The 27,867-nt window shown below is 39.8% G+C and overlaps 1 protein-coding gene across 4 annotated transcripts in view; it reads left to right on the top strand.

The window, feature by feature from the left end:
• LOC147302461 (fibroblast growth factor 14-like) overlaps positions 1-22,828 on the top strand; it is a 73,052-nt gene extending 50,224 nt beyond the window's left edge. For 2 of the 4 annotated variants that reach the window (XM_086282306.1, XM_086282309.1), the window contains exons 4-5: positions 17,973-18,171; positions 18,280-22,828. In XM_086282306.1, coding sequence (XP_086138432.1) covers positions 17,973-18,171; positions 18,280-18,428 — 348 coding nt within the window. In that variant the 3' untranslated portion in view covers positions 18,429-22,828. Of the gene's footprint in view, positions 1-17,972 lie in introns of all 4 variants that reach the window. The other 2 variants (XM_086282307.1, XM_086282308.1) reach the window with 1 other exon arrangement.
• Positions 22,829-27,867: the final 5,039 nt, after the last annotated feature.

Consider the following 27,867-nt stretch of genomic DNA (forward strand, 5'->3'; position numbering starts at 1 on the left):
TAAAAATGAGGTTGTCATCCCTGCTCGAGACCTTTGCATAGTTTTTTTTTTCTTTTTAGAAAATGTTAGTTTTGCTTACCTACCATTTTTGCTATCTCTATTCTGATTGTAGAATTTACATAAATTGAATAGAAAATTTATTTGATTTGATTCATGCGCACTAAGAGGCCTAACAGTTCTTAGATCTTTACGGTGGTGACACATCAGTAGCACGCAGAACACCAGACCCCAGATGAAACAGGCTTCAGATGACGGTCATTAAGGAGGATCTAATCACTGGTACCTAATATAAAACTCCTGATTCTGATTTTGTAAATCTGAAGGTTATGTAAATATAACCTTTTACATGTTTTCATGTGACAGAATGACAAAAAAATAAAATATTTGCTTGTCTAAATAGATTGAAAAGGCCACAGTTTCTACAGGATGTGTTTTATTTTTGAGTATATTTAAAAATTTCTAGTCTCTTATCCGATATAGTTTAAATAACATTTATTTTGTGACCCATTAAGCATCAGTGTGTGTGCGCAGTGTGATGGACTAAACTAAACAGGAGTCCAGTTCAGGTTCTTGCAGAAGGAAAAATAATTCCATCGATCTCAACTTTCATATTCGGAATTAAAAGTGCCAGAACGATTCACACGACTTCACAGCCTACATTATGCATTCAAATCCCTGAATAAATGTGTCTCATTTGTCACTGAAAACAAGGAAAAGGACATTTTTGAAGAAATGTGAAGTAATGTAATCAATTTTAACACATTTTCTTCTGACGTGTCATCACTCACAGTTCTCAATTGTAAATGAAACTGAATTTTCTTCTCCAAATCTCAAAAAATATGAGATGTAAAATGCAATAATGTGCATTTTGGGGTTGCGTGGTTTTTTTTACTCTTTAAATGTCAAAAAAGACAAAAAAAGAGGAAACATTTCTTTTTCCCAAATTGCTTTAAGTATCCAAGCTGTGTATGTAGATTACATCATCCTCAGACATTTACATTATTCCTGGTATAGTGCATTTTCTTTGCAGCTTCTTCCTGGATGTATGCTGCTCTCCTCTTGGTGTGTTTTTTATCCTCTTATTGCAAATTGTTAATGATATGCTGCAAACTTAGTTATACATGGTGGCTCTTATTAATCCCAGATAACCATCATCTGGCGGCTGTGTGGTTGTGCACGTATGTGTGGTTTGTGTGTGGGTTTGGGAGTGCGTGCGCTCAGCTAACAGATGGCACAGTGTGCAATGAGCTGCTATGTGATAATTATGGAGCATGCTGGGGGAAGTGGAAAAAAAGTGCTGATGAGTTTGGGACTGTGTGTGTTTGCGTGTGCATGAGGACGAGAGTGGTAAAAGAGTGCGTCCCTGCGCAGAAGGGTGAATATTCCACGTATCGGTATTTTGTGTGTGCGCGGACGTATCAGGGGTGTTGGGTAGGTGTAGGTGTGAAGATGTCGGCTGAGAGGTGAAAGAGGAAATTGAGTTTTTGCCTTGTTTTTTCTTTTTTCTTTTTGCAAAATCATTGCACATTTCCTGCATCACACTGCTGTTACCGCCACACTGTGTTCTTCTACCGCTGCTGTATATGGATGAGAAAAAAGACAGGCAATATTACATTAGGGATGGCTTTGAACGTTATTTCCTGTTGATAATACCTGTTGTGACACACAGCAAACAAAACAGAAACATTTTTCAAAGGTGAATATTTTCATACATTTTGCCAACAGGCCTGTAAGGAGGTTTTGTAGACATGGTATGTTAATCACTTTATATACATTTTCCAGCCATTTTTTTAGTTACACCTTGATAGGGCCAGGTCGATCCCCCGTTTTTATCTTCAAGCTGCTTTAATTCTTTGTTGCATATATTCAACAATGTCCAGGAAAATTTTGCTCGGTGTTGGCATGACATGATCACACGTTGCTGGAAATTTGTCAACTGGATCCCAAAGGTGCTCTGTTGGATTGATCTGGTAACTGTGGAGACCATTTGAGTACACCGAACTCATCAGCAGAGTGGACAAAGTTTTTCTAAAGTTTTTTGGTGCAGTTTTGGTTAGCTCTTGTAAATTGTACCTTCAGTCTCCTGTTCTTAGCTGACAAGACTGATACCCAGTGTGGTCTTCTGCTGCTTTACCCCATGTCTAAAGCAGTCTGGCCATTTTCCTCTGACCTCTGGCACCTCTTCTCAATTCTGATGGTCGGTTTGAACTTAAACAGAATCTCTTAACCACGCCTACAAGCCTAAATGCACTGTGTTGTTGCCATGTGATTGGTTGACTAGGTATTTGCATTAACAAACAGATGTATTTAATAAAGGGCCTCTGTATGCTAGGTTTGTGTAGGTATTGGCATTAGGTGTGTGTATCTTGACAACTGTCCCTGAAAGCTCCTTTTTTCTCCCCTTTTTTCAATTTGTGTTTTGCTGACTGTCCACCATCATAGATTAGAAATGCAAATGTAGTCCTTCATGCAGTGAAGTCTCAGTGAATCGACCTTAGAGCCCTGGTCTGCATGTTTGGGAGTCCCCTGTGAGTTTACACACCATCTTGTTGCTACTCTTCCATCTTTGTCTTTATACACCATTCTTATTTTTTCAGTCACCTTTCTGTCCAGGTATCACTAGATGATAGAAAAGGACAATGGTATTTAATGAAACTGTTTAAAAAAAAAATTGATGATTAGGAGCATTTTTAAACAAAAACACAGAAAGAAAATACTGAAACTAGCCTAATATAACATAAATAATAATAAAATACTTATATAAATTAGTAAATTAAATAAGGGACCAGTAAGGTAGAAATTATACAAAAGAGAAAGTACAATCAATAGAAAATAGAAAAAGGTCAACTAAAGTAAAAGAGCTCAGTGAATAAAAATGTAAATGTAATACATTAAGGTGGTTTTGGGACAGGCCATTTGTTTGGCTTTGAATAGCGTCAGTTTCCAAGTATAAAAGCCATTAATGCTCCAATAAAATCATTCACTTTTTACAACAGAGGCATTCTGCTATTATATACACAAACATTGTAATATGTGATACACTTTTCTCAGATCCATATCACACGATATTCAGTATACATACTAATTCTACACATTATATACTATAGCTAATGGTCATCATACACAGCAGTTCATGACAAGTTTATTATAGTTAAAACTAAAACTAGATGTGAGAAAGCATTTCAGTTTACCAAAATAAAAATGAACTGAAACTGAAACATTTGTCATCACACCTTGACTGATGAGGCATTAACAGACACGTTTATTAGTCATGAAACATTAAAAGTTATGTTTTTATTCCAGCAGCTGTATTGATTTTCCTATATCTTACCTCTGCGATTTACCCTCCACACAGTAATACTAAAAGAGACTAAAAAAATATATTGACACAAAAAAAAAGATAACAATAAAGTGTAATAACTGTTGTTTGTGATAAGGAAACTGCACCATATATAAAATAAGTGAACAGCTGGAATATAGTCAGTGTGCTACTTTAAAAATTAAACTCCAAAAATCTAATCTTTGACTCTCTTTTTAGTTTATCAAACGTTTTGTATACACATGCAATTTATAAAACTGCCTTTTGAGATTCCTAAGCTGACTAATAGCATATAATTATAAAGATTAGCATTACATGATAAAATATAGTTATGTAGGGAAGAAAAACAAATTTAAAAAAGTAGCGCTGTAAAAATAAAATAAAGCAACATCAGGAACACAGTAATTGTGTTTAACTGATGGGTTTTGACATTTCAGATGTGGAGAAGGAGAGGCTCCCGATGCATAGGAGAGAAGTCTAAAACAGGCTTTCTCTAATGGTCTCCAAGCTGAAAAGGAAAAAGGACGGATTCCTGGTGTCACAGGAGCAAAGATTTCAGATGTGTGTAGAGAGAAAGAGATCAGGGAAGTAGTGAGGGGCAAGTATGTGAAGGAAGAGCCTGTGCTTAATGTGTTTAATGCAAAAGACTTTAAATCAGCAGCTTTAGTTCAGTTATCCGATGCTGCAGAGATGAATCTTGTTTCAGAGGAGCTGAACAACAGAGCTGTAAGTAATGATTATTTCATTATTGATCAATATTTTTTAAAGGTTGTTTGCAAAATAATTGGATATGCTCAGAAAGACATAGAATATTTATTATTTAAGAGCATAAAAAGATCATATCATTCTTTTGCTTGAAACTAAAACAGTGAGGGTTGTAGTCGTGTTCTGACGCTGGGGTTTGGTGATGTTGAACGTTTGGTTCTTTTTTATTTCTTGAATCTCGTGTGCTCTTGATTTCGTTGTTGTTCTAATGATGGTGAGTTTTTGTGATTTTTGTGAAATTATTTAGCTGTGTTGTTATTTGAGAATCACGTTTGAGTCTCTTTAGTGTTTGTGTGGTTTCTGGTTATTTGCTGTTTTGATAACTAGCTTTCTTGTGTGCCTTGTTTGAGCTTTTACCTAATATCTGTCTGCTTGTCTACATTTGTGTTGACAGGCCTATATTATGACAAGTCAACCAAAGAAAATCTGAAATTGTCTCTACTCTCTATCAATCAATTGGTTTTTGATGATGACCTCTCTCAATCTCACATAAGCTTAAGTCTTCTTTTTTTTCAGCTGAAAATGGCTTTGCAGGTAGTCTGCCTTTCCCTCTGCCAAAAGTAATGACTTAATCCTTAGCTCCATTGATGTGGTGCTTTCACAGACTATTGTCCGACCAATGACAGGCAGGTCACTTGAAAGCAACCAGTCGATCTGGAGAGCTGTCGACAAGAAAGTCAATCAGGTATGAAAATAGTTGGTTACTAATTCTGTGACGGATCTATCGGGTAATTATTTGTCTCAGCACACTGTTAAAAGAGTTATTTTCCATCCGTATCTGCAATGTGGATATTTTTTCCCTTTTCAGCTTCTCTGCACAGCTCTGCGAAATGTTTCAGAACAAGATGTTTTAGGCAAACACCAGGGGTGTGTGTGCTTTGTATGTACGTTCATGTCTGTGTATCTGACACACGCCTGTGTACGTAGGCGTGCGCTTCCATTCAAAACGCAGTTGGTACAGCACTCAGACAGAGTGAGTCCTGTGATGTCTACATCCAGAGAGAGATGAGAAGGAAGAGGAGTGGCAGAGAGAATAAATGTTAGCCATGTGAGTCGTGACACACGCACAGATTTTCTGGTAACTAGAGAATAAATTAGTTACTGTGGAGCCTCTTCAAAGACACCACTCTGTGAATCATGACATTGAAGTACCACAGGACAGGCTTCACACTCTACTAGCAGGTTTGAACGTTTATAGAAACATACTGTCCACGGCTGATGTTTCAGAAAGGAGTGATATGCAGTACTTGTGGCAGTTTTTCCAGTGAATCTGCACCTTTTTGCAGAAACTCACATCACTAAAATGGAGGCATAGAGAAATCTAAAGAAACTCAAAACACCCCTGGGTCAAGGACAAGAAATATTTTTTATCAGCTTGGAAACAATTTTGCAGACCACGTTCAACATGTGTGAATTAGATTCTGAGAAAAGGGATAGTTCTGTGATGAGGGATCCTAAGGATGATTAGACGTTGGTCAAATGAAGTTGACCCAAACAGAACCAAACAAGAAAACATCAACACCCAAAGCCACATGTTGCATTTCAGTATAATTCAATTCAATTAAGTTTTATTTATATAGCTCCAAATGACAACAACAGTCGCCTCAAGATGCTTTTTATTGTAAGGTCCCTACAAGGACCCTACAATAATACAGACAAAATCCCAACAATCAGATGACCCCTATGAGCAAACACTTGGCAACTGTGGGAAGGAAGAACTCCCTTTTAACAGGAAGAAACCTTTGGCTGAACCAGGCTTTGGGAGATATGTTATTTTAAAGTATTTTACTTTGTCAAAATGAACAAGGTGAAATGGTTTATTTATGCCTTAAAGACTAATGTACAAAAAAATATGAAATGACTCTTTATTAAATTACCTAAAATTTGTACACGAGCAACCCATCATGGATTGCTCAGTCTCCAAATGCAGCGATTAAAAGGCACATTTTACTCAGTGTCTAAATGTTCAAATTTGAGCTTTATAGAAGTGATGTTACTTATACAAGCACTGCCTTACAACTAACACATACTGCTGGAAAATGCTGTCTGTAGAAGATCCCACAGAGTTTGCTAAGAGGGTCTCAAGAGAGCAAGAGTGTTCAGAGGCTTTACCTGACGAGCACAGGTAGGGTATGAGAGATCAGCGCAGAGAACTCCTTATCTTTGTAAGCTCATTAAAGCACTTGTTGACCTCATAAGAATTACAAGTAAGCCTGCTTACCAGTTTGAGTTATGTTTTCATATTTGTTCAAAGATTAAACACTGCCAGAGTTGCAGCTTCAGAAATAAGGCTAAAATATTTCTCTCACCCCATAGGAATATGTTTAAGGGCCATATTAATTTAATGGAGTGCACAAATAGAATTATAGTCAGATATATTCATGCCTTGATGGTATGCTTTCCTTACTGGCTTTGGTTGAAGCAGCTGTCTCGCTTTAAATCTGTGTTATTTTGTCTGAGTTATCAGTGGCGTGTCTAGAAAATTTTTGTTGGGGGGGCCAGGTAGGGGCACAGATTTGGAGAAGGGTGGCAGATTTAATTGGCAGATAATGTTTTAAAAAAAAATTCTACCAACCCTTAACCATAATTCAATAATCCTATAAACCTAATAACCAAATGCGCTTTTAACTCTTATTAGAATGAGATTTTAACCACTACGGTGCAAAGTTTTTAGATACTGCGTTGATAAAGTACAAGAGATACAATCAGTGCTTTGTCAGTGCTTACTCAGCATTCAAGGACATCAATATTTGCATAGTATTTTTACTGACATATAGTGCACATATGTTTTGGGCAAAAACATTTTTGAAAATTAAAATACGAACATTTGTAACAAACAATTGACAAATTAGCCAATGCCAATGCAAAACTTTATCTGCCTGTTAAAAAAAGAAGATAATCTTCTCACAAACTGGTGTTTGATTTTGAAACAGGAAAAAAGTGGGGAAACAAATGAAAAGACTAACATTTGAATAAAACCTGAAAGCAAGTAAATACTTTCTATGCTGCCTTATGGTAAACTTTGGTAATATTGATAAAGAACAACACTGGCTGATGATAAAATACAGTCAGCTGGCATGGTGACACTGCCAGTATTAACCTGCAGGGCTGGACTGGGACAAAAAAATTGGGCATTTTTACTACAGACCGACCCACCAGGTATTAAAGCCATAAAGCCTTTGAATGAAAACAAACGCTGTTGTGACAGTGATGTACACTGTCTTTTTGGTATATGTATGATCTCTATACATTTTACGTCAGATAAAAACTTTGGTTGTAAGATTTAGATAATTATTTAATAAAAACTAGGTATTTTAAATGAGAATAAGAAAGAAAAGTATTTTTTTGTGCCCACCTTTCCCTGTTAATACCCTACCTGGCCCCCTGGCAAAACTTTGCTAGACCCGCCCCTGCACAGTTACCAGCTGTCAGCTACATAAAAAAGGATCCTGGTGTTATTTATCTCTCAGAAACAGTTGATAACTTCAACTCATTCATGTCACCTAAAAGGTAAACCTGTTTCTCCATCACTGTTCAGCTCTGATGATTCAGTAAGGACATCTCCTGGTTTCATCTTCATGTTTCCCTCTCACCACATATCTAAACAGACATCATGACCAGCAGCTTTACAGCTGTGGCTCCAGCAAACATCAGCTGATACTAGAAATTAATATTAAATACATTCTAACAACAGCTGATCAAGCTTAAACGTGCTGCTGTTGTTTAGCGCGACATCCGCTGGTTTCCTCTTTCTGGCGCAAAGTGGGCGATAAACAAACAAGAGAGAAAAGCCGATCAGCTGATCATTGATCAGTTTCATGATTGAAGTAGCAACAGGAGAGGGAGGGGGAGAGAATGAGAGAAGAAGAGGCAGCTGTGCAGCATAAAGACAGAATAAATCCAGCTTTGTGTCTTTTTTCCATTCTAGCTAAAGTTCGGGACAAACTGCGTCTCTTCTCAGCTCAATACGAAACGCGTAATATTTTCTCTGAATGAGGGACCATTCCATTTTTTTAAGGAGCCGTTGGCAACTCTACTAACTAACCTTATGAATAAAATAAAGTTCACTATCAGTAACATCATAGCACCCACCCAGCTGTATAAAAACTCCGTCAAACTGGCTAGAACGCAGTATGAGTTATTGCAACTGACAGTAAAAAGTCAGCATAACGAAAATAAACTCCACCTAAACTTGGTTTATATCTGACCCAGATAGACTGCAGGTCATAACTTCTTACCTGAAGTTCAGTTCACCTGACACTCGGACTGGCGGCTGCTTCAGGTCTCTCCTCCTGCCTCCCCTTCCCTCATCCACCTGTTGCCTCTGTGGAAGCCCCGCCATAGCCACCACCAAACAACGGAGTTATTTCTACACATCGACCTGCATCTGGCCAATCCACCACCTCTCATTGTTCATGCCATTACAAAAAAAATAAAAAATAAGTCACTGGGGATATGCCCGGTATGCCCGATGGCCAGTCCAGCTATGTTAACCTGCAACCAAATCTGCAGCTCCATACAGCAATGTTACGACTTAGATTATATCTTATAACTCATAACTCTTATGCTAGCTGCCCTCAGTAGCATACTGTCTGAAATATTCCACAGCTGCAATAATTCTTTAAGTGTTATTTTTTTCCTTGGTATTCTAATTTCACCGAAGTTTACTAAACTCAACAAACTTGATATTACTTACCAGGACATTTATTCTGTCCTCATTTTCTTTCACCAAAAAATTGTTTCCTGCAGTGTCCTCCAGTCTGGTTTGGGGGGTGGCCTGTGCCCCCCCAGGCCACCCCGCTGGACACGCCATTGTGAGTTATATGCAGCTTTAGTCCTGTCTGAGTTTGCAATTGGTCATCTGGTGCCAGACCAGAGGTGAACATGCAAAGTAAAGAATGAAAAATGCCGTTGTAGTGCCATTTACTGTGACTGCAGTTGTTAGGCTTAGTGAAACCAGATAACCAATGATTCTCATTTCCGGTTCCATATTTTTTCTTCCAGACACCAGAGAGTTCAGTGGTAGAAAATCCTGATTTAGCCTATGCTAGGCCTTGGTCTAGCCTAGAGATAGGCATCTCCAGGCCTCGAGTGCCGGTGTCCTGCAGGTTTTAGTTGTGTCCTTGATCCAACACAGCTGATCCAAATTGCTAAATGACCTCCTCAACATGTCTTGAAGTTCTCCAGAGGCCTCATAATGAACTAATCATTTGATTCAGGTGTATTGACCCAGGGTGATATCTAAAACCTGCAGAACATCGGCACTCGAGGCCTGGAGTTGCCTACCACTGGACAAGCCTCTCAGGTATCGCAGTCATCCTGGTCATCGTAGTCTAAGGAGCTTGGAAAGAAAAGCAACTGGACTTCTTTAAGTTTCCTTGAAGACATTTCACCTCTCATCTGAGAAGCTTCTTTAGTTCTAAGAGCAATTGGTGGAGAGTCCCAGATTTTAAGCCCCATGGGAGTGTCCCATAAAGCTTGGGATCCCTTCCCAGATGCCTTAACACTAGGGATGGGTATCGTTTAGGTTTTATCCGATACTGGTGCCAAACCGGTACTTTTGAAACGGTGCCGGTGCTTAAACGGTGCTTAAAGAATGGAGAACACAAAATTGGTCCAAAAACCTCCCATGTTCAGCTGTTTTTATGTAAAAAGATAACAATGTTAGCCTTTTCTGCAGCTATGGGGCATATATGGTATCACTCTTGGCTGGAAGCAGTGCTTAAACAATGGAAAAAACACAAACTTTGTCCAAAAACCTCTCATGTTTAACTGTTTTCCACTTTTTCTTTGGTCATTTTAGCCTTTTTGGCCAGGGTGAAGTTAGTATCTGCCATCAAACAAGAAGACAGCTGCATGTAGCTATGATGGTGTTTGCTAGTTCACCTTACATGCATTAATGTAATAACGTGGTGAGCCTACTCAACGTAAATTACACACGAACAACATTAAGCTACTCACGCAGAGAAGAACGGCTGCTGCTGCCATCCTCATCATTTCTGCTACACTGGCAGGGCTAGGGGCCAGGACTCTCCTCTTCGTGTTTTTGGGGGATGTTGCATAACAGGCAACCCACCCGCAGTAGATGTGCACGGTGTGAGGTCTCGCAGCAAGCTATCAAATACGGCGCATTTCTCGGCTTTTAATGCGTCGCCAGGTGTTTCATCAGATTTGAGGAGTTACCTCCTTTGACAGTATCACAGTATCAGCTTAAAGCACTTGTTGCAGGCTGCTGAGTTTGCATCTTTTGCTGTGAAGTACAGCCAGACTTTTGACCGCTTCGCCTTGGGCATTTTTAATCTGTAGCTCTGCTCTAAAAGAACGTACGTACCTGGACCCGCCTACTATCCTCGGAAATGTAAAATGATTGGCTAGAATCTAAAGTGTATCACAGCTCAGGAAAAAAAAGCACCGAAATAAAGCACCGAAATGTGCGCTGCTTTTCGGTCTGGTTACTACAGTTTATGTCAGAACTGGTGCCATCATGGCACCGGACACCGGTACCCATCCCTACTTAACACCTACTCACAACCTGGGCTATTTGACCTCAGTTAATCACATGATAGGGTGGGGCTAGGTTTCCCAATGGTTTCACCTGAAACCTTGAATAGGGAAACCTTGGCTGATTGGGACCCACAACCCTTTTCACACCTTGGCTCGTGTGATTAAGTAGAGGATCAATAGGGGGCCCATGACCCTCTTGTGGACACTCCCATAGGGCTTAAATCTGGGACTCTCCACCAATTGCTCTTAGAACTGAAGAAGCTTCTCAGATGAGAGGTGAAACCTCTTTAAGGAAACTTAAAGAAATCCAGATGCTTTTCTTTCCAAGCTCCCTAGACCTCTCAGGTAAACCTTCTCTCCCTTTAAGGCCATCCTACCTTTTTTCTGATTGGCTATAACTTCCAAATAGAAGGTTTAAAGAGAAGGTGTGTGGGGCTTCTTTCCTCATAGCCATACCTGTGTCCCTGAGATGACCTCATTAGCGATATCTGCTGTTACTGACATCATGCAGGGTCAAGACTAGAATCTGTCTGAAATGGAGCATTTGCAGCAGGCCCAAGCATGGGCTTTTGGATCACATTACTGTTACAATTGACCTTATTTTCAGTAAGATGGCCACATTCAGTGTGATGGGGCCATATTCAATATGAACATCAACCATTGTAATAATATAAATATGACAGAAGGAAAGGAATATTTAGTCCTCCCTAACAGGAGCCTGTGCTGTGGTTGTTGCTGCGCCTCTAACACACCTGATCCAATTAAGAGCCACACATTTTCATCACAGAGTAATTGGATCAGGTGTGCGGATCTGAAGTGGTTGAGGAACACTGTGGTGTTGCTGACATGCTGAGAGCAACGCTGTGATCTGAATCAGATTTATGCTGTAATTCAGTATGCCTGGGCTGGAGGACATCCTTTCAAGTCTCTTTCCCAAGCACACTCCTCGCTCCTTTGTTTCCTTATGCCAACACTTTTCTTTCCACTCCTCCTCTTCCTCCTTCTCTGTGGGCTTCTTTTCTTTAGGATGATTTGTTTACCCACAATTCCCGTGGGTAATTAGCTCTGTGATAATAACTGGTGTTGGAAACAAACACACCCACTCACTGAGCAGTGCACACAAACAGACACACAAACACGCGCATTGGGATGAAAAACAACTTTCTTGAGCTAAGTCGCATTAAGTCTCATTACAAGGAGAGCAAATTCACGTTAAAGAAGGGGGAACAAATACGAGCAACGTGTCTCAGCATTTGGTAATAATAAAACTGTACAATTTTTATGATGTTTGAACCGAATTAAATGACCGTAATGTTGGGTGATAATCACTGCCATTAACTTACTTGATGTCTCGATAATATAATTTTATGATCATTTTGTGGTGGTTGATTCGATTTTACACCGGCAGCAATTAAATAGAGTTAATGATTTTTTTTGTTATAATGAAAAACATGACACTAGGCTATTCAATTAAAAAAAATAAAATAAAAATAACTTGATTAAGTAGACATTTAACGAGGACGTTTGTTGCCATCCATAACCTAAAATTCGGAGTAAGGTATTTAAAATTTCAAGTTAATCAGTCAAAATTTCAAGGTAGCAACTCGAAATTTTGAGTTAGCTCTCCCAATCAGGAATATCTGTGCAAGTATATTAATTCCTTGTTATTGGAAGCATTAGATGCCAGCTGTCCAACAATTTGGCATGATTTGCTAGAAGGCATTCAAACCTGAAGAACCTGGTGTTGATTAAGTCATGGTTGTTATACACTGGTAGCTCACTCATGCTGATGATACTACCTGATTTTGAGCATGCATGCATCTGTGCCATCTGCTTCTGGGTAACAAGGAAACAACCTGATTGGCAGAGCTCATCTGGAATTCAACTTATCAACTCAAAATTTCGATTTGAGGATGTCATAAGAAAATAATAACCGGAATAAGGTGGGAAATTTTAACTTTTATCTGAAAAGGATCTTTGTGTGAATCATAATATCTTAGATCTTGGTATTGGCATTTACAACAACCACTAAGTGAAAATGAAAAGAACAAAATAAGACAAGAGAGAAACACCCTTCAACCATGTTATCTGTGATGTCATTGCATAGTTTGTCCACAAGAGGGCACTCTGCAGCTTCCCTATTCACGACCTGTAATATGAATGCCAGAAACGCAACAAGAAGCTGATCTGAGCAGAGCTGGACCGAGCGTTAACGAGTAAATACATAACAACACAAAACATACGGCAGAAAATTCTGGTTATGTTTTGATTTTCCGAAAGAAAAAATATCATCCGATATATCAGAATATCAGATTTTTAAATTCAGAAACATTGGAATCAGTCTTAAAAACCCTATATTTTTATATTTGGCTGTAATTTCTGTTTACATTCTCTAGTTAAATTAATTTCGATCGATGACAGAATGGTTTGGCTCGTCTCCATACTGATCCATCCCTCTTAACTTGCTCACTCAGTCTTTAGTCTTTTAGCCCACAGTCCAGGACAAGCAAATCATGAAGCCTGTGAGTCATGTAGCAGGTGCCACAGCCACAGGTCTGCACTCTTTGTCTTCTTTTAACCTGTGTTTGATTCGGCTCCCTTCAGCAGTACATGTTCCTCATTCTACCAAATCAATAGATTATAGGCTTTGGTAAAATGCAGTAATTACTTACAGTGGTGTATTGTTGCCCGTGTTTCTACTGGGAAGTTCCCAGTGGCCAGCAGTCAAGCTGTGGCAGCATTATCAGCTAGGTGCCAAGCTCTGTTATTAGTGCAGCCTTACGCTGAGCCAAGACTTTAGACTGCTTCTCTCTCTCTCTCTCGGTCTGATTTTGAATTCCTTATTTTTTAGGCCTTTAATGGATGAGGGACAAAGTGCTGCCTGTATCAATTTAGTCTGTTTTTGAGCAGCATGTTTAACATGTTAATGGGCTCTTCTCTCTCTGATTATGGCTGGCCTGAAAAGCGGCGTCTGTTCTGTCTAGCATGCGTGTGTGTGCGTGCTATTCAAAAAAGATAACAGTGTGCATGCATGTGTGCAGTGTGTGTGCAGTGTGTGTGTGTGTGTGTGTGCACTTTCTCTAAATCTCTGCAGAGCGCAGAGAAATGACAGCGTTAAAAAAAAAAAGGAGAGCGATGGGAGAAATACAAAGATAAGAAAAGGGAGCGAGAGTAAAAGAGAGAGAATCCCCTGCTGTTTTTCCAATCAGGAGGCGTCGTCCTCCTCACTTGGTGATTTATTCTCTCTCCCCTCTTCTTCATGTCCCAATTTCCAACCTCCCCTCCACCCCACCCCACCCCACCCTTCCATTCATTCTTTCTCCCTGTCTTTCTTTCTGCGGGCAGCCCGTGAACATAGCTGTTTAGAAATGACGACAGAAGCACGTTCGAGGCGGGCCGCGCTGTTAACATGACTCACCTGTAAGGCTGTGAGATTTTCATATGAAGTCTTCCTTCTACTTCACTTCTTTTCTTTTTTTGTCTTCTGAAATCATACTGGACCAAATATTGCTGCTGCAGACCATCAGACGTCAAGGATCTTTTATTTTAAAAGCAGCATTAAATGATGTATGACCTTACTGACCGACATTAATAAGTGTCTGGCACCGCTCCTTGCACGCCCCGGCAAAGATCACCCTACTTAACAAATGAATAATGAATACAGGGTGCAGGTCAAGACTACATATATATATTATTAAGCTGGTGTTTTGCAAGAATCACAAATAGTCAGCTCTGTGGAGATGCTCTTTATTTAAAAGGAAGGCATCTGATTTGCTGCGCTGTGTTTGTGTGCTGAAGGGGTGTCACTGAGATTGCCAATAAATAGAGCATTCATTCATTATAATCTGCCTTGTTTCGTCACCAGCCAATCATGTAGTCACATTTCACATCCCAGCAAGCCCTCCTGCATCTCCCTCCATTCATCCCCTAGAGCCACAAGTGTGTGTTTTGCATTGGCGGCATCTCCCCGCCGTACCTTTAAAACCATATCACGTTAAATGTCTTCCTATGTTGGCGTGAGTGGATGTTGCAGAGCACCAAATGCATCATATTGTTACTGTGTTAAATTACCAATGCAAGTGTTTCTCTCTCGCTAGTGCAGCCCTCCCCTCAGACACACACAGACATACACCCACCCACCCGCTGACCCCTCCCTCTCAGCGCTGGTTGGTTGCCACGGCTACCGTGTCGCCACTCTTCCTCATGTTGCTATGAGACTCGGACCGACAGACCTGAGCTGAATGACAATGTGTCTGTGGCTCTGGCAAAAGGCCCACAACAACCAATAAGAGACAGTCTAGACAAACACTTCCTAATCTGGGGTCTGGGGACCTCCGGGGTGATTGTTTGGGTTTGCAGGAGCCTTTGCAGCCAAACGAGGTGCAGTTTATTAACGCTTTAGTATTATTTTTATTAAATTATTACTCCAGCACTGTTTTGTAAATTATTGCGTGATTGATATCTGTGCTTGATTAAGACAGGAGTGCTCTTGTTGAACAAGGAGGAATCAAAATGAATGCTTGGATTAAAATTTTACAGTAAAACAGAGGTAGTTAGAGCTATCGTCGTCAATATATATCAATATATATTCTATATATATAGACAGTGGGCTGCTGACCATGAAAAAAGCTCCTCACATAATCAGAAGAATTTCACCAAAGCTTTTCAGCCTCCTTTAGCTCACTGTTTTGGTTTTTAGACCCTCAGTCACTCCATTTCCAGCCACACAGACACAAGTCATCTCCCTGTCTCGGTATGTATATTAATATGCAATCTTGGTTTTCTAATCATCTCTCATGCTTTGATATAATGACTGAAAATCACTCTAATTTCCCCACAAGGGCTATCGAAGTTTAATCTTATTCACAGAGTAAAAGGACATAACAGATAAAGTGAATACCGTTTTGGGAGCTTCTTCTTTGCTTCTTCCGCATTTGAACCTCAGAACTATAGAAACTCCCAACCATTATTCCATTAACTGATCGGCTTTAAAAAACAGCAGATTAAAGAACAGCCGTTGTATTATTCTATTAATTTATCACGAGAAAATGCAAAATGTTCTCCCATTCCTGTTAACCCTACAGTTTTAATCAAAAATGGACTGATAATGAGATTAATCATTAAATGCAGCCCTAAGGGGAAAGCGCGCTCTCCATAAATGATTTCATGCTGGTTTGGTTTGATATTACTTTTATTTCTACCCCAAACATAGATTTGATTTGCCAAAGGCGAGTCGTTCCACTGTCATATACATATTTTACAAACTACATAATACAACAAAGAAGAAAAGTACTTGTGTTGCTAATCCTCTAATAAAGCAAAAATAAGGGAATGAAGAAATAAATGCAAGAAACATATTGCTTTTATATCAGCTATGATATCAAAATCAGTTCTGTAGTATGTACAGGACATACACAGTGGTTTCTCCCTGACCCACGGTGTACAACTAAAATAAATAAATATAATAAATAAAGTCCAGGTTAAAACAGAGAGCTATGAGATTATGGGTAAAGAAAAAAGAATCAAGAATATGCATTTCACAGGATATATGATCCTTTTAAAGCCTGAGCCAAGAGATAATCGCCTGAAAATTCATATTTTCTGAAAATGGAGTTTTTATTGAGCCTTCTGACAAATTCAAAAAGCTAAATAAATAAATAAATATTAATTTGCATGTATGAGTTTTAATTAATGAGGTTCATAAAAATGTGAGGGTCATAAATGTTATGTTATTATGATAAACATGTTAGAATATCAAGTAAAAGATCCAAGTAGAAATTATACATCACTAAAATTGTTGTATCTGAAGTTGTATATGAAGACATTGTTACCAGTTTTATTTGTTGTGGTGCATTAATTTTGTGATGGCTAAATGTTCAAATACAGTGGGATGAAGACTTTAAAAAGGCAAATCTTTTATGTGTGGCTTTTTTCCTGCCTGGTTTAAATGGGAGTAAAAGAAAATAAACCAAGTAAGCCAAACTATTATTTGAAGGACTGAATTTCAGAGTTGATAACAAATATATAGCACTTTGGTTCAACAAGCAGAGCCTCCTGATATGTCATCTGCAATTATTCTATGAGTCTTTTTAGTGTTTTTGTCATACCTCCGTCCATTCACCCCCAATAGGTAACAGCAGATGGCCCCGCCCCTCCCTGAGCCTGGTTGTGCCGGAGGTTTGTAGCTGTGAAAAAGGGAGTTTTTCCTTCCCACTGTTCCCAAGTGTTTGCTCATAGGGGTCATCTGATGGTTGGGTTTTTCTCTGTATTATTGTACCTTGCAATATAAAGCGTCTTGAGGCGATTGTTGTTGTGATTTGGTGCTATAAAAATAAAACTGAATTGAGTTGAGTCTGAAAACCCCCAGAAAAGAGTAACGTTTCATCCCAGCCTGGCTTTTATTCGTACTCGGCAGTGCAAGCGCACACCGGGGAGAGACGATTTTTCTCCCCGTAAGAATAACACCTTGTCTCTAGGCTGAAATATGCTCCGCTGGAGGCGCCCGCATCCATGGAAAAGAGTTTTGACACATAACAGCAGAGCTGATGTGGGTGGGGAGGTGAGATCTTTGGGGCTTTGTGTCACCGGAATCTATCTGCTTTTTCTTTTTATCTGTTTAGTTTGCTGTCGGTGCACATAGCCAGAGCGTCAGGGGAGAACGAGAATGACACGGGTTAGAGCAGTACATCATTCAGGCGGTGCTGTGCTTCTACTCTTTGTCTGCGGCTGGTCAATATCGGGTTTTTCTTTCTTTGGTTGTTCCTTTTTTTTCCTACAGAATCTGTTGCAAGAAAATAACGCCAGATCAAGCATAAGCAATAAGTCGAAAAGGGACAATTTGTGAGGAAGTGAGACTTTACAGATAATAAACTTTATTAAAGTCTCACGCAGACAATAGCAGCAAATATACAGTGCAAAGTAGTATCTATACATAAAGCACACATAATAGAAAACCGTATTAAGCTTGAAATGAGAGAACAAGACAGTTAAACCATAGAAATGCAGGCAGTATAACATTTATTGCAATTTTATTGGAATTTACTGCTCTAAAGTTTTCACATTTGCCCACATTCACAACTATATACACAGAGACATCTCAGTAGACTCTCATTAAAAACTTTTTCTTTTTCCCTTTTAAACCGAAAGCAAATATAACACCACTGTAAATTAAGTTTTCTGTAACAGTGATGCATACATACACTATGTGTGCAGCTATTTCATCAGTTCGTTTATTTTATTCTGATACCATTTCAGTTCAGAATTTGGTTTAATAGTGTAGAAAACATAAATATTTCATGAGTTCAGCACTGCGAAAGAAAACGTGGCTCACAAACTGTGGTAAAGTAATGTGATCGATATTTTCTTATGTCTCTGTCTCTCTCAGGAACTGTTCACGGCGGAGTGCAAGTTTAAGGAGTCGGTGTTCGAGAACTACTATGTTATCTACAGCTCGATGCTCTACAGGCAGAAAGAGTCGGGTCGGGCCTGGTTTCTTGGCCTCAATAAAGAGGGACAGGTCATGAAGGGCAACAGGGTCAAAAAGACCAAACCAGCAGCACATTTCCTGCCTAAACCCATAGAAGGTAACAAACTGGGCTTTTTATTTTCACTTTATATATGTATACATAGACATATATCCTCTGTCTCTCTTCACGCTGTCCTTCTGCTTTTCCTTTGCTCCTCCCCTGCAGTTGCGATGTACCGAGAGCCTTCGTTACACGATGTAGGAGAGGCAGTTCCTAAACTGGTCGGGTGCCCGCCATCCAAAAGCACAACCACTGAACCGGTAGTCATGAATGGCGGCAAACCAGTCAACAAACCTGACAAGGAGGCGACATAACCCCGCTCCCTGTTTTCACCTCGCCTCGCTGACGGGAGGCCAGGAGAAGCCACAAACTCGCCCCCACCCCCACTGCTGCGCTCTCCAAAAAAACAAAAACTGCAACAAAAAAGGTAACAAAACGAACAACAGTGGGACCACACGTCCAGCCTCACCAGGGGGGCCCGTAGAGACCACGCTGCAGTTGACGGCGGGGGGAAAAGGGGAGAAGGAAGACAGTAAAGTCAGGCTGATGTCTGACTGATGTTTCTGAACGAGGACAGTAGCATGTCCTCATCGTATGGCAGAAAGCAGGACTTAAAATCTAAACAAAACAAACAGAAATCTGAAAAAAATGACGTCCTCACCGGTATTTTTCTGTGACAATCTGTAAGAATGAGGCTGTCGTCGTCCCCGCACCCTCTTTTTCCTTTTCTGTTTTTTCCTTTGCCTGGTTCGCTCGCTTGCTGGTGGCCACAGACACACATGCACGCAGCGCAGCCTCCCCACAGAAATCGACCACGCGTTCGGGTTCGATCTTTGAGTAAATAAGGAACAGATTAAAAGCATCAGCAAACATTGGGCGAAGAGAACACCTTAAACCAAACACTGATGATTCAGAGGACGCTTAGTCATCGATCAATTAAGATTTGGCACAGGACATTCTGTACTAAGCACACAGGGACATGTGCTTGGAAATTGCCGAATGCACTAAATACAAGGTAAACGCACCGGTTCACCTGTCCCTACTTTTGATCACATAATAAAGAGAGACTTGTCATTTATGACCACATAGCTTAAAGCATGTTTGACTTCTCAGTATTCTTTTACTATCTGTTTCTCAGTTATTATTCTAAACAAACAAAGCACTAGTGATTTTTGAGCTACACTGCTGTACAGACGTAAATCGGATTTGAGTTTCTACCTCTGTGTCTTACACCCCCACCCCTTTCTGTTGTTTTGGTTCCTTTACAAATGCTATGATTTCCACATCGCTGACATAAGTGCAGCTCAGGAGAGGAGGAGGTCGGCTGATAAATGAAGAGTTTAGGCATCGAGTTGCTCAAATCAGCATGTAGCTGAGTATTGAAAGGAGAACGATTTACACAAATTCCTTGTTTGTAGCAGCACAGACAGTATTGGAGGCATGCTGGTGTCTAAGCAGCATGGTAGCAGTCAGTGTTTACATAGAGTAGCAGATATTCTAGACTGGTCGGATGGCGCTATAAGCCTGGTAGAACTTTTATTTATTTATTTTTTTCAATTGCCTTCCCATGTACTTGAAAACAAAAGCAGGAATTAGGAATACTGAACAGGGTAACTGATGTTAAAGCCACTGTGTGTAGAACTTGAACATCTCTCGCTTCCGACACACCGGACTACTCCAGTGTGTCGGAACCAAGGCCAGGTCTAGATCAGGAAGTGTTGCCAAAAGCCAGTAAAAAATATGGATGTAGCTTCTGGGTCTGAAAAACGAAGCAAACGCAGAAGTGCCTTAGAAACCTGTACTCTTTTTAATGGCCAGCAGGGGGCAACTCGTCTGGTTGCAAAACGACTTCTGGCTGTATAGAAATCTACGGGAAAACAGGCCCTGGCTTTCTTGGTCTGTGACCCCTGTAAACACTTACCTGATGACTTTATGTGCTTTCAGGTCAGGCTAAATAAAACACCATTTTCCATTTTGTCAATTATGGTCATTTCTAGAGTTAGGATGATTACCCTGGTCAGCTCATTGGCTAACAGCTGGTGATTGCCAAGTCACTAGCCAGTGAGCAACTGATCCAGTAAACAACAGCCAGATCTGCGCCTTGTTGTCACCAAGACGCAGTGACGGTAAAAACATTCAGCTTGAGGCTTTAAAGCAAGACTTTACTGAGCATTGGGGGACGTAACAGTAGCTAAGTCCGTCTTTTATACTGGCTTTGGTATTGCCAAGGGTCTTTTGCATTAGTCGAACATTTAGATTCTTCCGAGAATTTAACAAAAACGCACTGTGAAGTTGGTTCAATGAAAAAAATTGCTAAACACAAATTATAAACAATGATACAAGTGTACTATCAGCTAAGTATACTGCAAGAGTCCGCTTAAGTCCAAGTGACAGACTTCTGCCATCAAAGGGTGACTATGAGGCTCTGCGTTATAATGAACTCGTTCAGGGTTTTCGCAGGTCTTCGTGTCTTTATTATCAGTTTTCATTGTGATTTTAAAAAAATAACCTAAACTGTAGGATTATAACAGTGAGTCAGTAAACAATTATTTAGAGTTATTAAACACATTTTAAAACCTCTCAACTCACACAAACAGAAATTAGGCACAACAAATCAGCCACTTGAGTTTTAGTCATAATAGCATTAGCGGGTCCTCTTCAGTGAGCCAGCTTTAGTTTCATAACAGATTGTGTCTGGTCCAAGTACAAGGACTTCAAGGTTGCAAAAGGTTCAGTCATCATAAAATAAAAATTCTTGTTATCAAAAAAAAAAATGGCCCTGAAATTCATATTAGTCACTAGTTACCTCTGCCTCAATGTTTAAGTGCCATTGTAGCTGAGTCCAGAAGTTTATTGGTTTTTAAACATCAAGAGCCACAAAATAACTCTGGGCTGTGTGATGAATGGGCTGGGAAAGAAGATGATGTTTGTGAAATGTCGGGCCGACAGTAATTACACGAACGAAGCTAAAACGAGGCACTTATAATTAAAAGTAAGAAAAAGACCTCTCAAGTAATTTAGCCTACGATATGTTTTATAAGGCTTATAGTGTAATCTTTGTAATGTAAACTCGTTATCCGAGCGCTAACAGATTCCAAATAAATGTGGTGGAATAAGGAGAAGAAGATTTTTCTCTGAAATGTTTAAAGTGGGCTTGTTAAGGTTATTTCCAGCTTTATTTTTTTTAGCTTTGCATGAAATACTGTTCAAAATAATGCTTATTTGCTGCCCTTTAGTTAATCCAGTGTCTGAAGGCAGTTGTTTTAGCTCCTCCTTTAAGCCAACTTCCTTCTGATTGGCTGCCCCTCGTTTACTGGTTCCAGAGCTGTGCGCCTGAGTTTTTGACTCCTGCGTACACTAACTTATTTATTTGAAGCTCCGACCGTGTTCGATGTGAACATACTCCACTGTAACAGCATTTGAATATAACAGATTATAAGGAAAAGCATGATCGGTTCCCTTTAAGTCTATTAAAATATGCAGCATGTGTTTACCTTCCACCTCTGGTTGCAGATCTGTGTGTCAACGCTGGATGTGTGAAGATCCGAGCAAACTGCCTATCAGCGCTGCATAATCGGGCAGGAGAAATGTTTGTTTTTGGCTGTTACATTTACACACAGTGGCTTTAAATCAGCCTGTGCAATGGCCTTCAGAAATCTGTGTAGTTTACTTAAAGTGTGGGAAAAAAGGTCGTTTCTTTAGAACACAATAAAAAACCCCACCAAACAGCATGCATCAATCCCAGCGTTGAATAAAGCGGTTGTAAAAATCGAAACACTCAAGAACGACAGTACAAGGTAGAAAATCAAAGAGATCAAACCAAATAGATTCCCCCCGCTTCGCCCTCTCACTGTGACTGTCAACATGGCGCCAGTCTGTTCTGGGCCTGAATCCTGTTCAGGCTGCCAGCCTTTCTGTTTACTCGTCTTTCTTGTGACAGCAACACTAGATGCCAATTAACTCCTCGAGAAGTTACACTAAGTAGTTGGTCACATCGCTGAGATCCAACACTTCAAATTAGCGTTCAGTGACAATGAGGCATGCAAATGAATATCTTCTGCGAGGCTCAGGATTGCAGTGCGTCTGCTTTTAATCAATGAAAACAGACACTGTGCATCTCTCTCCCTGTTGCGTTGAGTCCCAGTTTTTTGGGGGGAACAAGCGCTTTGCACGTTAATCACGCGACTGAACCACTGTTCAGCAGCCTGCCGACACGAACCAAGCCCAATACCTACATCAAACGAGCGCTGGCCCCGAATCTACGGCCTCAGCAACAGGTATGTGTCGCCATAGCGGATGAAACACAGAGCTGGTGTAAAAGTCGTCTCGCTGCGTTGTGCAGAAGATCCCCTCTGTGACTGAAGAGACTGTGAAAAACACTAGACAGCTCACAGTGTTTCTAATTTTCAGATTTTTCTTTCCTCACATACGCCACGTTTTTTCTCTCCTTCCCTGATCTCATTAGCTGTTGCCTTCATGTTCCAGTATGTGTGGCTGACCAGCGTTACATAAACATAAATCCAGTCTATGTGGTGATGCAGGTGTAATTTCTCAGCCCTTAAATGCTGTTTTGAAAGAAAAACATTAGTTAAAAAAAAGAAGTCTTATTGAGCCAAATGAAAAAAGAGAGAGATGTTTCTTTGTCATGTCGTGTTTCAAACTGTAATCTTGATACTGAAAATCTGCAAGTACATGTGCAGGTTATGAGGTAAAAAAAAACAAAACATATATATATATATATATATATATATATATATATATATATATATATATATATATATATATCTATCTAGCTAGCTAAATGAGTGCCTCTCATTCATCTCCAGCTAAGAGAGCTGTGAGCTTGCAGGGTGGCTGTAGATTTGTGTTAAACCCTCAGCCTTCCTGGAATTCGCCAAGGTTTACTGAAGATTTCCCCAAATTCTCAGAGTGGTTTGACTCCAGCTCTGCTCTGCCTGACGTTACTTTGGATATTGTTGATAAGGAAGACGTCTTTGACTGGTGTTGTGCTCGTCTCACATCGAAGAAACGTGGATGTATCGTTTATTGACTACTCGTCGTGTCACACTAGGGGTTAGTAATAAAAAAAAAAAGGTTTAAAAAAAGAATAAAAATAAAAATAAACCAGGTCTGTGAACTCCCTTTTTTATTTCTTAATGTGTCCGGTGTTGCCTGTGTCAAAGCAGAACCTTTTTAATGGCGCTATAGAGGACGATGTTTTTGTACTTAACAACCATTAGGAGATACAACTGGTAACAAGGCTCCAGGACAGCAGCTGCTTTTCATTGAATTATTGTCAAGCGACTAATTTGCGCTTCGCTGCTGGCAGAGGGGAAAAAGATCGACTTAGAGAGGGAACCGAACCTTCCTCTATTTAGAGAGCTTGTTAGGTTACCAGCAGGGGTCCCATCCTGTGAAAGCAGCTATTAAAGATCTACGGGACATGCTCAAGAATTAATGATGGCTGAGGCCACCGAAAAATGGCCCGGTTTCCTGGCTACTGACCAAATATAGAGCTTCAATAGTGTTTCCAGGCTGGTAATCACAGCTCCTGGTTCAAACAACGAAGGCACAATTACTGTCAGCTTCTCAGTGAGAGATTCCTCTCCACCGGGTGGGTAGCCGTGTAGCGGGGCTACAGTCACGAAACGTCTAGCAGGCGTCTCAGCACAGGAAGAGAGTATCTGATTTAATTAGAAGCGAGCAATCGCGACAGCCCGGGTCATTTTTAATTTCCACGTACCAGTACCGCTCGTGTTCTTGTGGCAGGTACACATGTAGCCATCTTACTTTGTCCTCTGTGAACTGTAGCTTCTGGAAAAAAACAAAACAAGACGAGACATAGCAGGGCAAAAAAGAAAAAAATGCTTTTGTGACTCGACCACTGCGGTGCAGGTGCACTTTAGAGACACAGGAACATGTAATGGCTAGCACTGTACTCCTGATGTAGCCTGTCTCCCTCAGGTTTCTTTTTTTCTGTTCTACTTTATTCCTCTTACAAAAGACTGCCTTATTACATCTGAATCTGCAACGAGACAGTAAACGCGCTCTCCTCCCAGCTGTTTCTTTCTCTGAACACTCTCATCCCACACACGCAGCAGATAAGTCACTCCTCATCCTATTTTACTTTTCAATTATCCTTTGATCCCCAATCTTCTGTTCACTGTAACTATGCTAGCTTTCACTCTCTGCTCGTCTTGTAATCATGCAGCCAGAGAACTTATCCCTCCACAACCACCCCCCCAATTCCTGGTCCTCCTCCACCCTCCCCAGTCTTTCTCACTCTCTCTGTTTGGACAGTTTCTCCACCTGTTGCATGGTTTTCAAAAGAGGAAAGACGATGGGGGCTAATGCATGTGGTTATGTAGGAAATGTGCTCTCGAAACAAAACAAACATTTACAGCATAGCACCGGTGAAGCATTGCCTCTGGCTCATCCCTGCCGTCGGTTAGCACTGGTCATTTATTAAGTATTATAGGATCAGTTTCCAGTGGCATCAGAGACGACTCACAAAGAAATATTGTTTTTTTTTTAAACACTATCCATCATTGCAATTTCACTAATATTGTTACACTAATGCAAGTCTTAGTCTTAATACTTTAAGCAGGCCATCAATATTTAATTCAATGCCTGAGAGTAAGAAACGTTACAGTTGTGACATGAAAATAAGATTGTTGAATGAGTGCCTTTGCTTTTAATAGTGATGGCAGATTAGAGATTAGGTTGTTTTAGTTAAACTGTTCCCCCTATTCCTAAAACACAGTAATCTTCTGTGACTCGAAAATAGCAAAGCCAGAATTGACTCAGAAGATTTTCTTCCTCACTCAGTGGCTGGATTGTGGTGTGTGAGTATACTCAGAGGCCAGGCTCTAAAAAAACACCTTTCTTAGTCAGAATATATCATCTCTATGTTACCTAGCACCCAGCTGGTGCTGCTTTTTTCTGAAGTCACAAAGACAACAGCTTTTCATGCAGTTACATTCTTTTCATGCAGTTAGTTATTTTCTTTTTACTTTTTTAAATCAAAACATATTTTATGAGCCAATTAGTGACTAAACTACCCAGGCTTTTCCCACTGATAGCCTTGAAACAGCAAGAGTGTGTATATACACTTACTAAGTTGAACAGATGTAACTCACATAAAAGCAAAGTTAAGATGAAGAATAACAAAACCACAGCCGGTTGTATCTCCCCAGTGCAAGCCATGCAGGCTATGAGCCAAAAGCAAAGTGCAGCTCGTGCTAACTTTAAAGGAGATTCCTCTGTCTGTCAGTAAATGTACAGTTACCTTTACATATATAAATATATATATATATATATGTATAAATATATCTTATGCAAACAGAGTTTGTCTGCACTGTACAGTTTGTGTCCAATCCATTGTATACACAATGAAAACAAAGATATTGAATAAAGGATTTATAGAAAGGAAGCGTGACTGGGCTGATTCATTGATTGATTTTAAATGCTTTGATTGATTTCTCACATTTCAGTCCACTGTGTTTACATTCATTTATAAAAGCCCCTTAATACTGGGGAGGGATCGATACACCACCACTGCGATATTTTTTTAGAATGGCAATGTTGTATGAATACTTGGGACACCAATTATCTGTATTTTTATTTAATAAATTAAAATACTACAAACAAGAGGGCTCCACCATCCTCAGGTAACGTAAACCATCAAACGCTGGAAACACTTAGCTTGACAAAGCAGTCTGCTAATTCAGCACAGAAGTATAAACAGGACAGCAATCTCTACAAAAAGTAAACAAATAAATAAACCAGTGGTCATTGTAATTATATACATACAACCAATTGCAACTCATTTGGACTACATGGTTGCCTGGAGCTTGAGGCGATTGCACAGGTCGCCTAAAATGAGGCAACCTTTCTGCAACCAGTTGCAGTCTGACTTGGGCTGACTGCAATCGCTCGCAAAGAGTTTTTCAAATGTCTATTTTATAAATGCAGACAGATTGCCAACATGTTGCCATCAGTCTGAATGAATCCTTGTCTATGAACACAACTCGAGGGCACTCGACTCAACTGTTTGTATTCTGGCTATGGTCATGTGAAATAGGAAGGTTGCTGAGTGCAAATGTAATAGTTAAATGTGAATTTCTGTGTGTGGAGACAACAACAGATATGAGTTTTGAGTTAATTGCTGAATTATCAGAAACAGATTGCATGTAATTGCCAACTTGACACATTCAATCACAGACTGACTGTGTTATGGCAACATTTACAGCAGGTTTTACTAACAGTCTCATTTTTCAGCCAAAAAATAAGTGAAGTGAGATAACGTTCTTATTGGATAAAACAGATATTGGTGAAGTTTACCTTTGAGGACATTTTTTTGTAGGATATTGAAAATTTTTTTAAAATTGCAGTAATATTTTATTGTGACTGTCTGATGATTCCCACCTTCATCTAGAAGAAGGTGAAAATACAAAAGCCTGTTTTACATCATGTCTGAACTAAAATTCTCCTGCAAAACTGCCTGTTTCACTGTTTTTTAAATTATAAACGCTTGGTCTCTGGTGCTCAGCCTGATGCAAATGCTTCAGATGCAATGCTTTCAGACCAGAAAACACTGGCTCATTCAAAATACATCGATTCGGAGGTGTGGGACCGGCCTAGACGTCAGTATGTGTGAATACTTTTGACTCATCATCATGAAAGTAAGATGTGGAGTACGCAGACATCGCAGAACACCTGCCGCCACCTCAATTCTGTTGTTGTTCCCCGAATTTCATTAAGCTGTGATCAGTAAATGTCAGAAGAAGCGGTTTTTCTCCTTTACGCAAACCAGTCTCGTATTTTTTTTGAGAAAAAAGGAAAACGTGACAAAAAGAACGTCTAGCACGAGAATTTGAATTTGCTACAAACCTATAATTAATTAAATGACCTCAAACAAATAAACCCAGAGCCTTGGGGGCTACTTGCTTCCTGGCTGCCAGATCAGCCTTGGAGACAGACAGACACACACACACACACACACACACACACACACACACACACACACACACACACACACGTTGCATCACCTGCCTCCTCTAAATAGCAGATGAACAAGCAAATACTGCAATTACAGTTTTTTACAGACGCTAGGACACATTTCTCAATACTTAGGTCACGTTTGCAAAACTCACACAGTGAGCACAACAGAAGTCTATGTGGGCTAAACTGAGGACCAGTTATCATTGTTTTGGCACAAAATGCTTTCAATGACTACATCTCTCAAATTTCATGAATCATCTTCTCACTCAGACACAACAACTGCCAAAAAGCTTTGTACGGACAGGACATTTTGCATGTGCTTACATACTGTTTTCAAAACTGTTAAACTTATGGCCAAAACAATAACACAATGCAAAACTTGAAAAGACAGCAAAATTCAACAGCAATATTTTATTGAAACATATTTTAAATCTAAAAATGCAGTTTAACCAGCCACAGCTGATTCTCATTGTAGATGAACATCTACACAGGTGTTACTCCTTCAATTTTTCAACTCCTTCAATTCTGGCAGCCAGAAGATTCTTTCCTAGGTGTGTTGCCCTAGATGACATAAGATGTTATGTGGATGAGAACCTGTGGCCAAATGGAGGAGACCGAGTAGATTAGCATTACTATTGTATGTGTATCAGTGGATGGTGTGTATACAAATTCTTGTATTTTGGGATTTCTTAGTGCAAAAAAATAAAAATACAGAAACAAATATTAACGAATTCTGCATGATGTCTGATT

The sequence above is a fragment of the Aulonocara sp. 'chitande type north' Nkhata Bay genome, linkage group LG23 (assembly GCF_057382095.1).
Source record: "Aulonocara sp. 'chitande type north' Nkhata Bay isolate Kocher_YH1m ecotype deep benthic linkage group LG23, A_spYH_male_GT1.1, whole genome shotgun sequence".
Taxonomy (NCBI): Eukaryota; Metazoa; Chordata; class Actinopteri; order Cichliformes; family Cichlidae; genus Aulonocara; species Aulonocara sp. 'chitande type north' Nkhata Bay.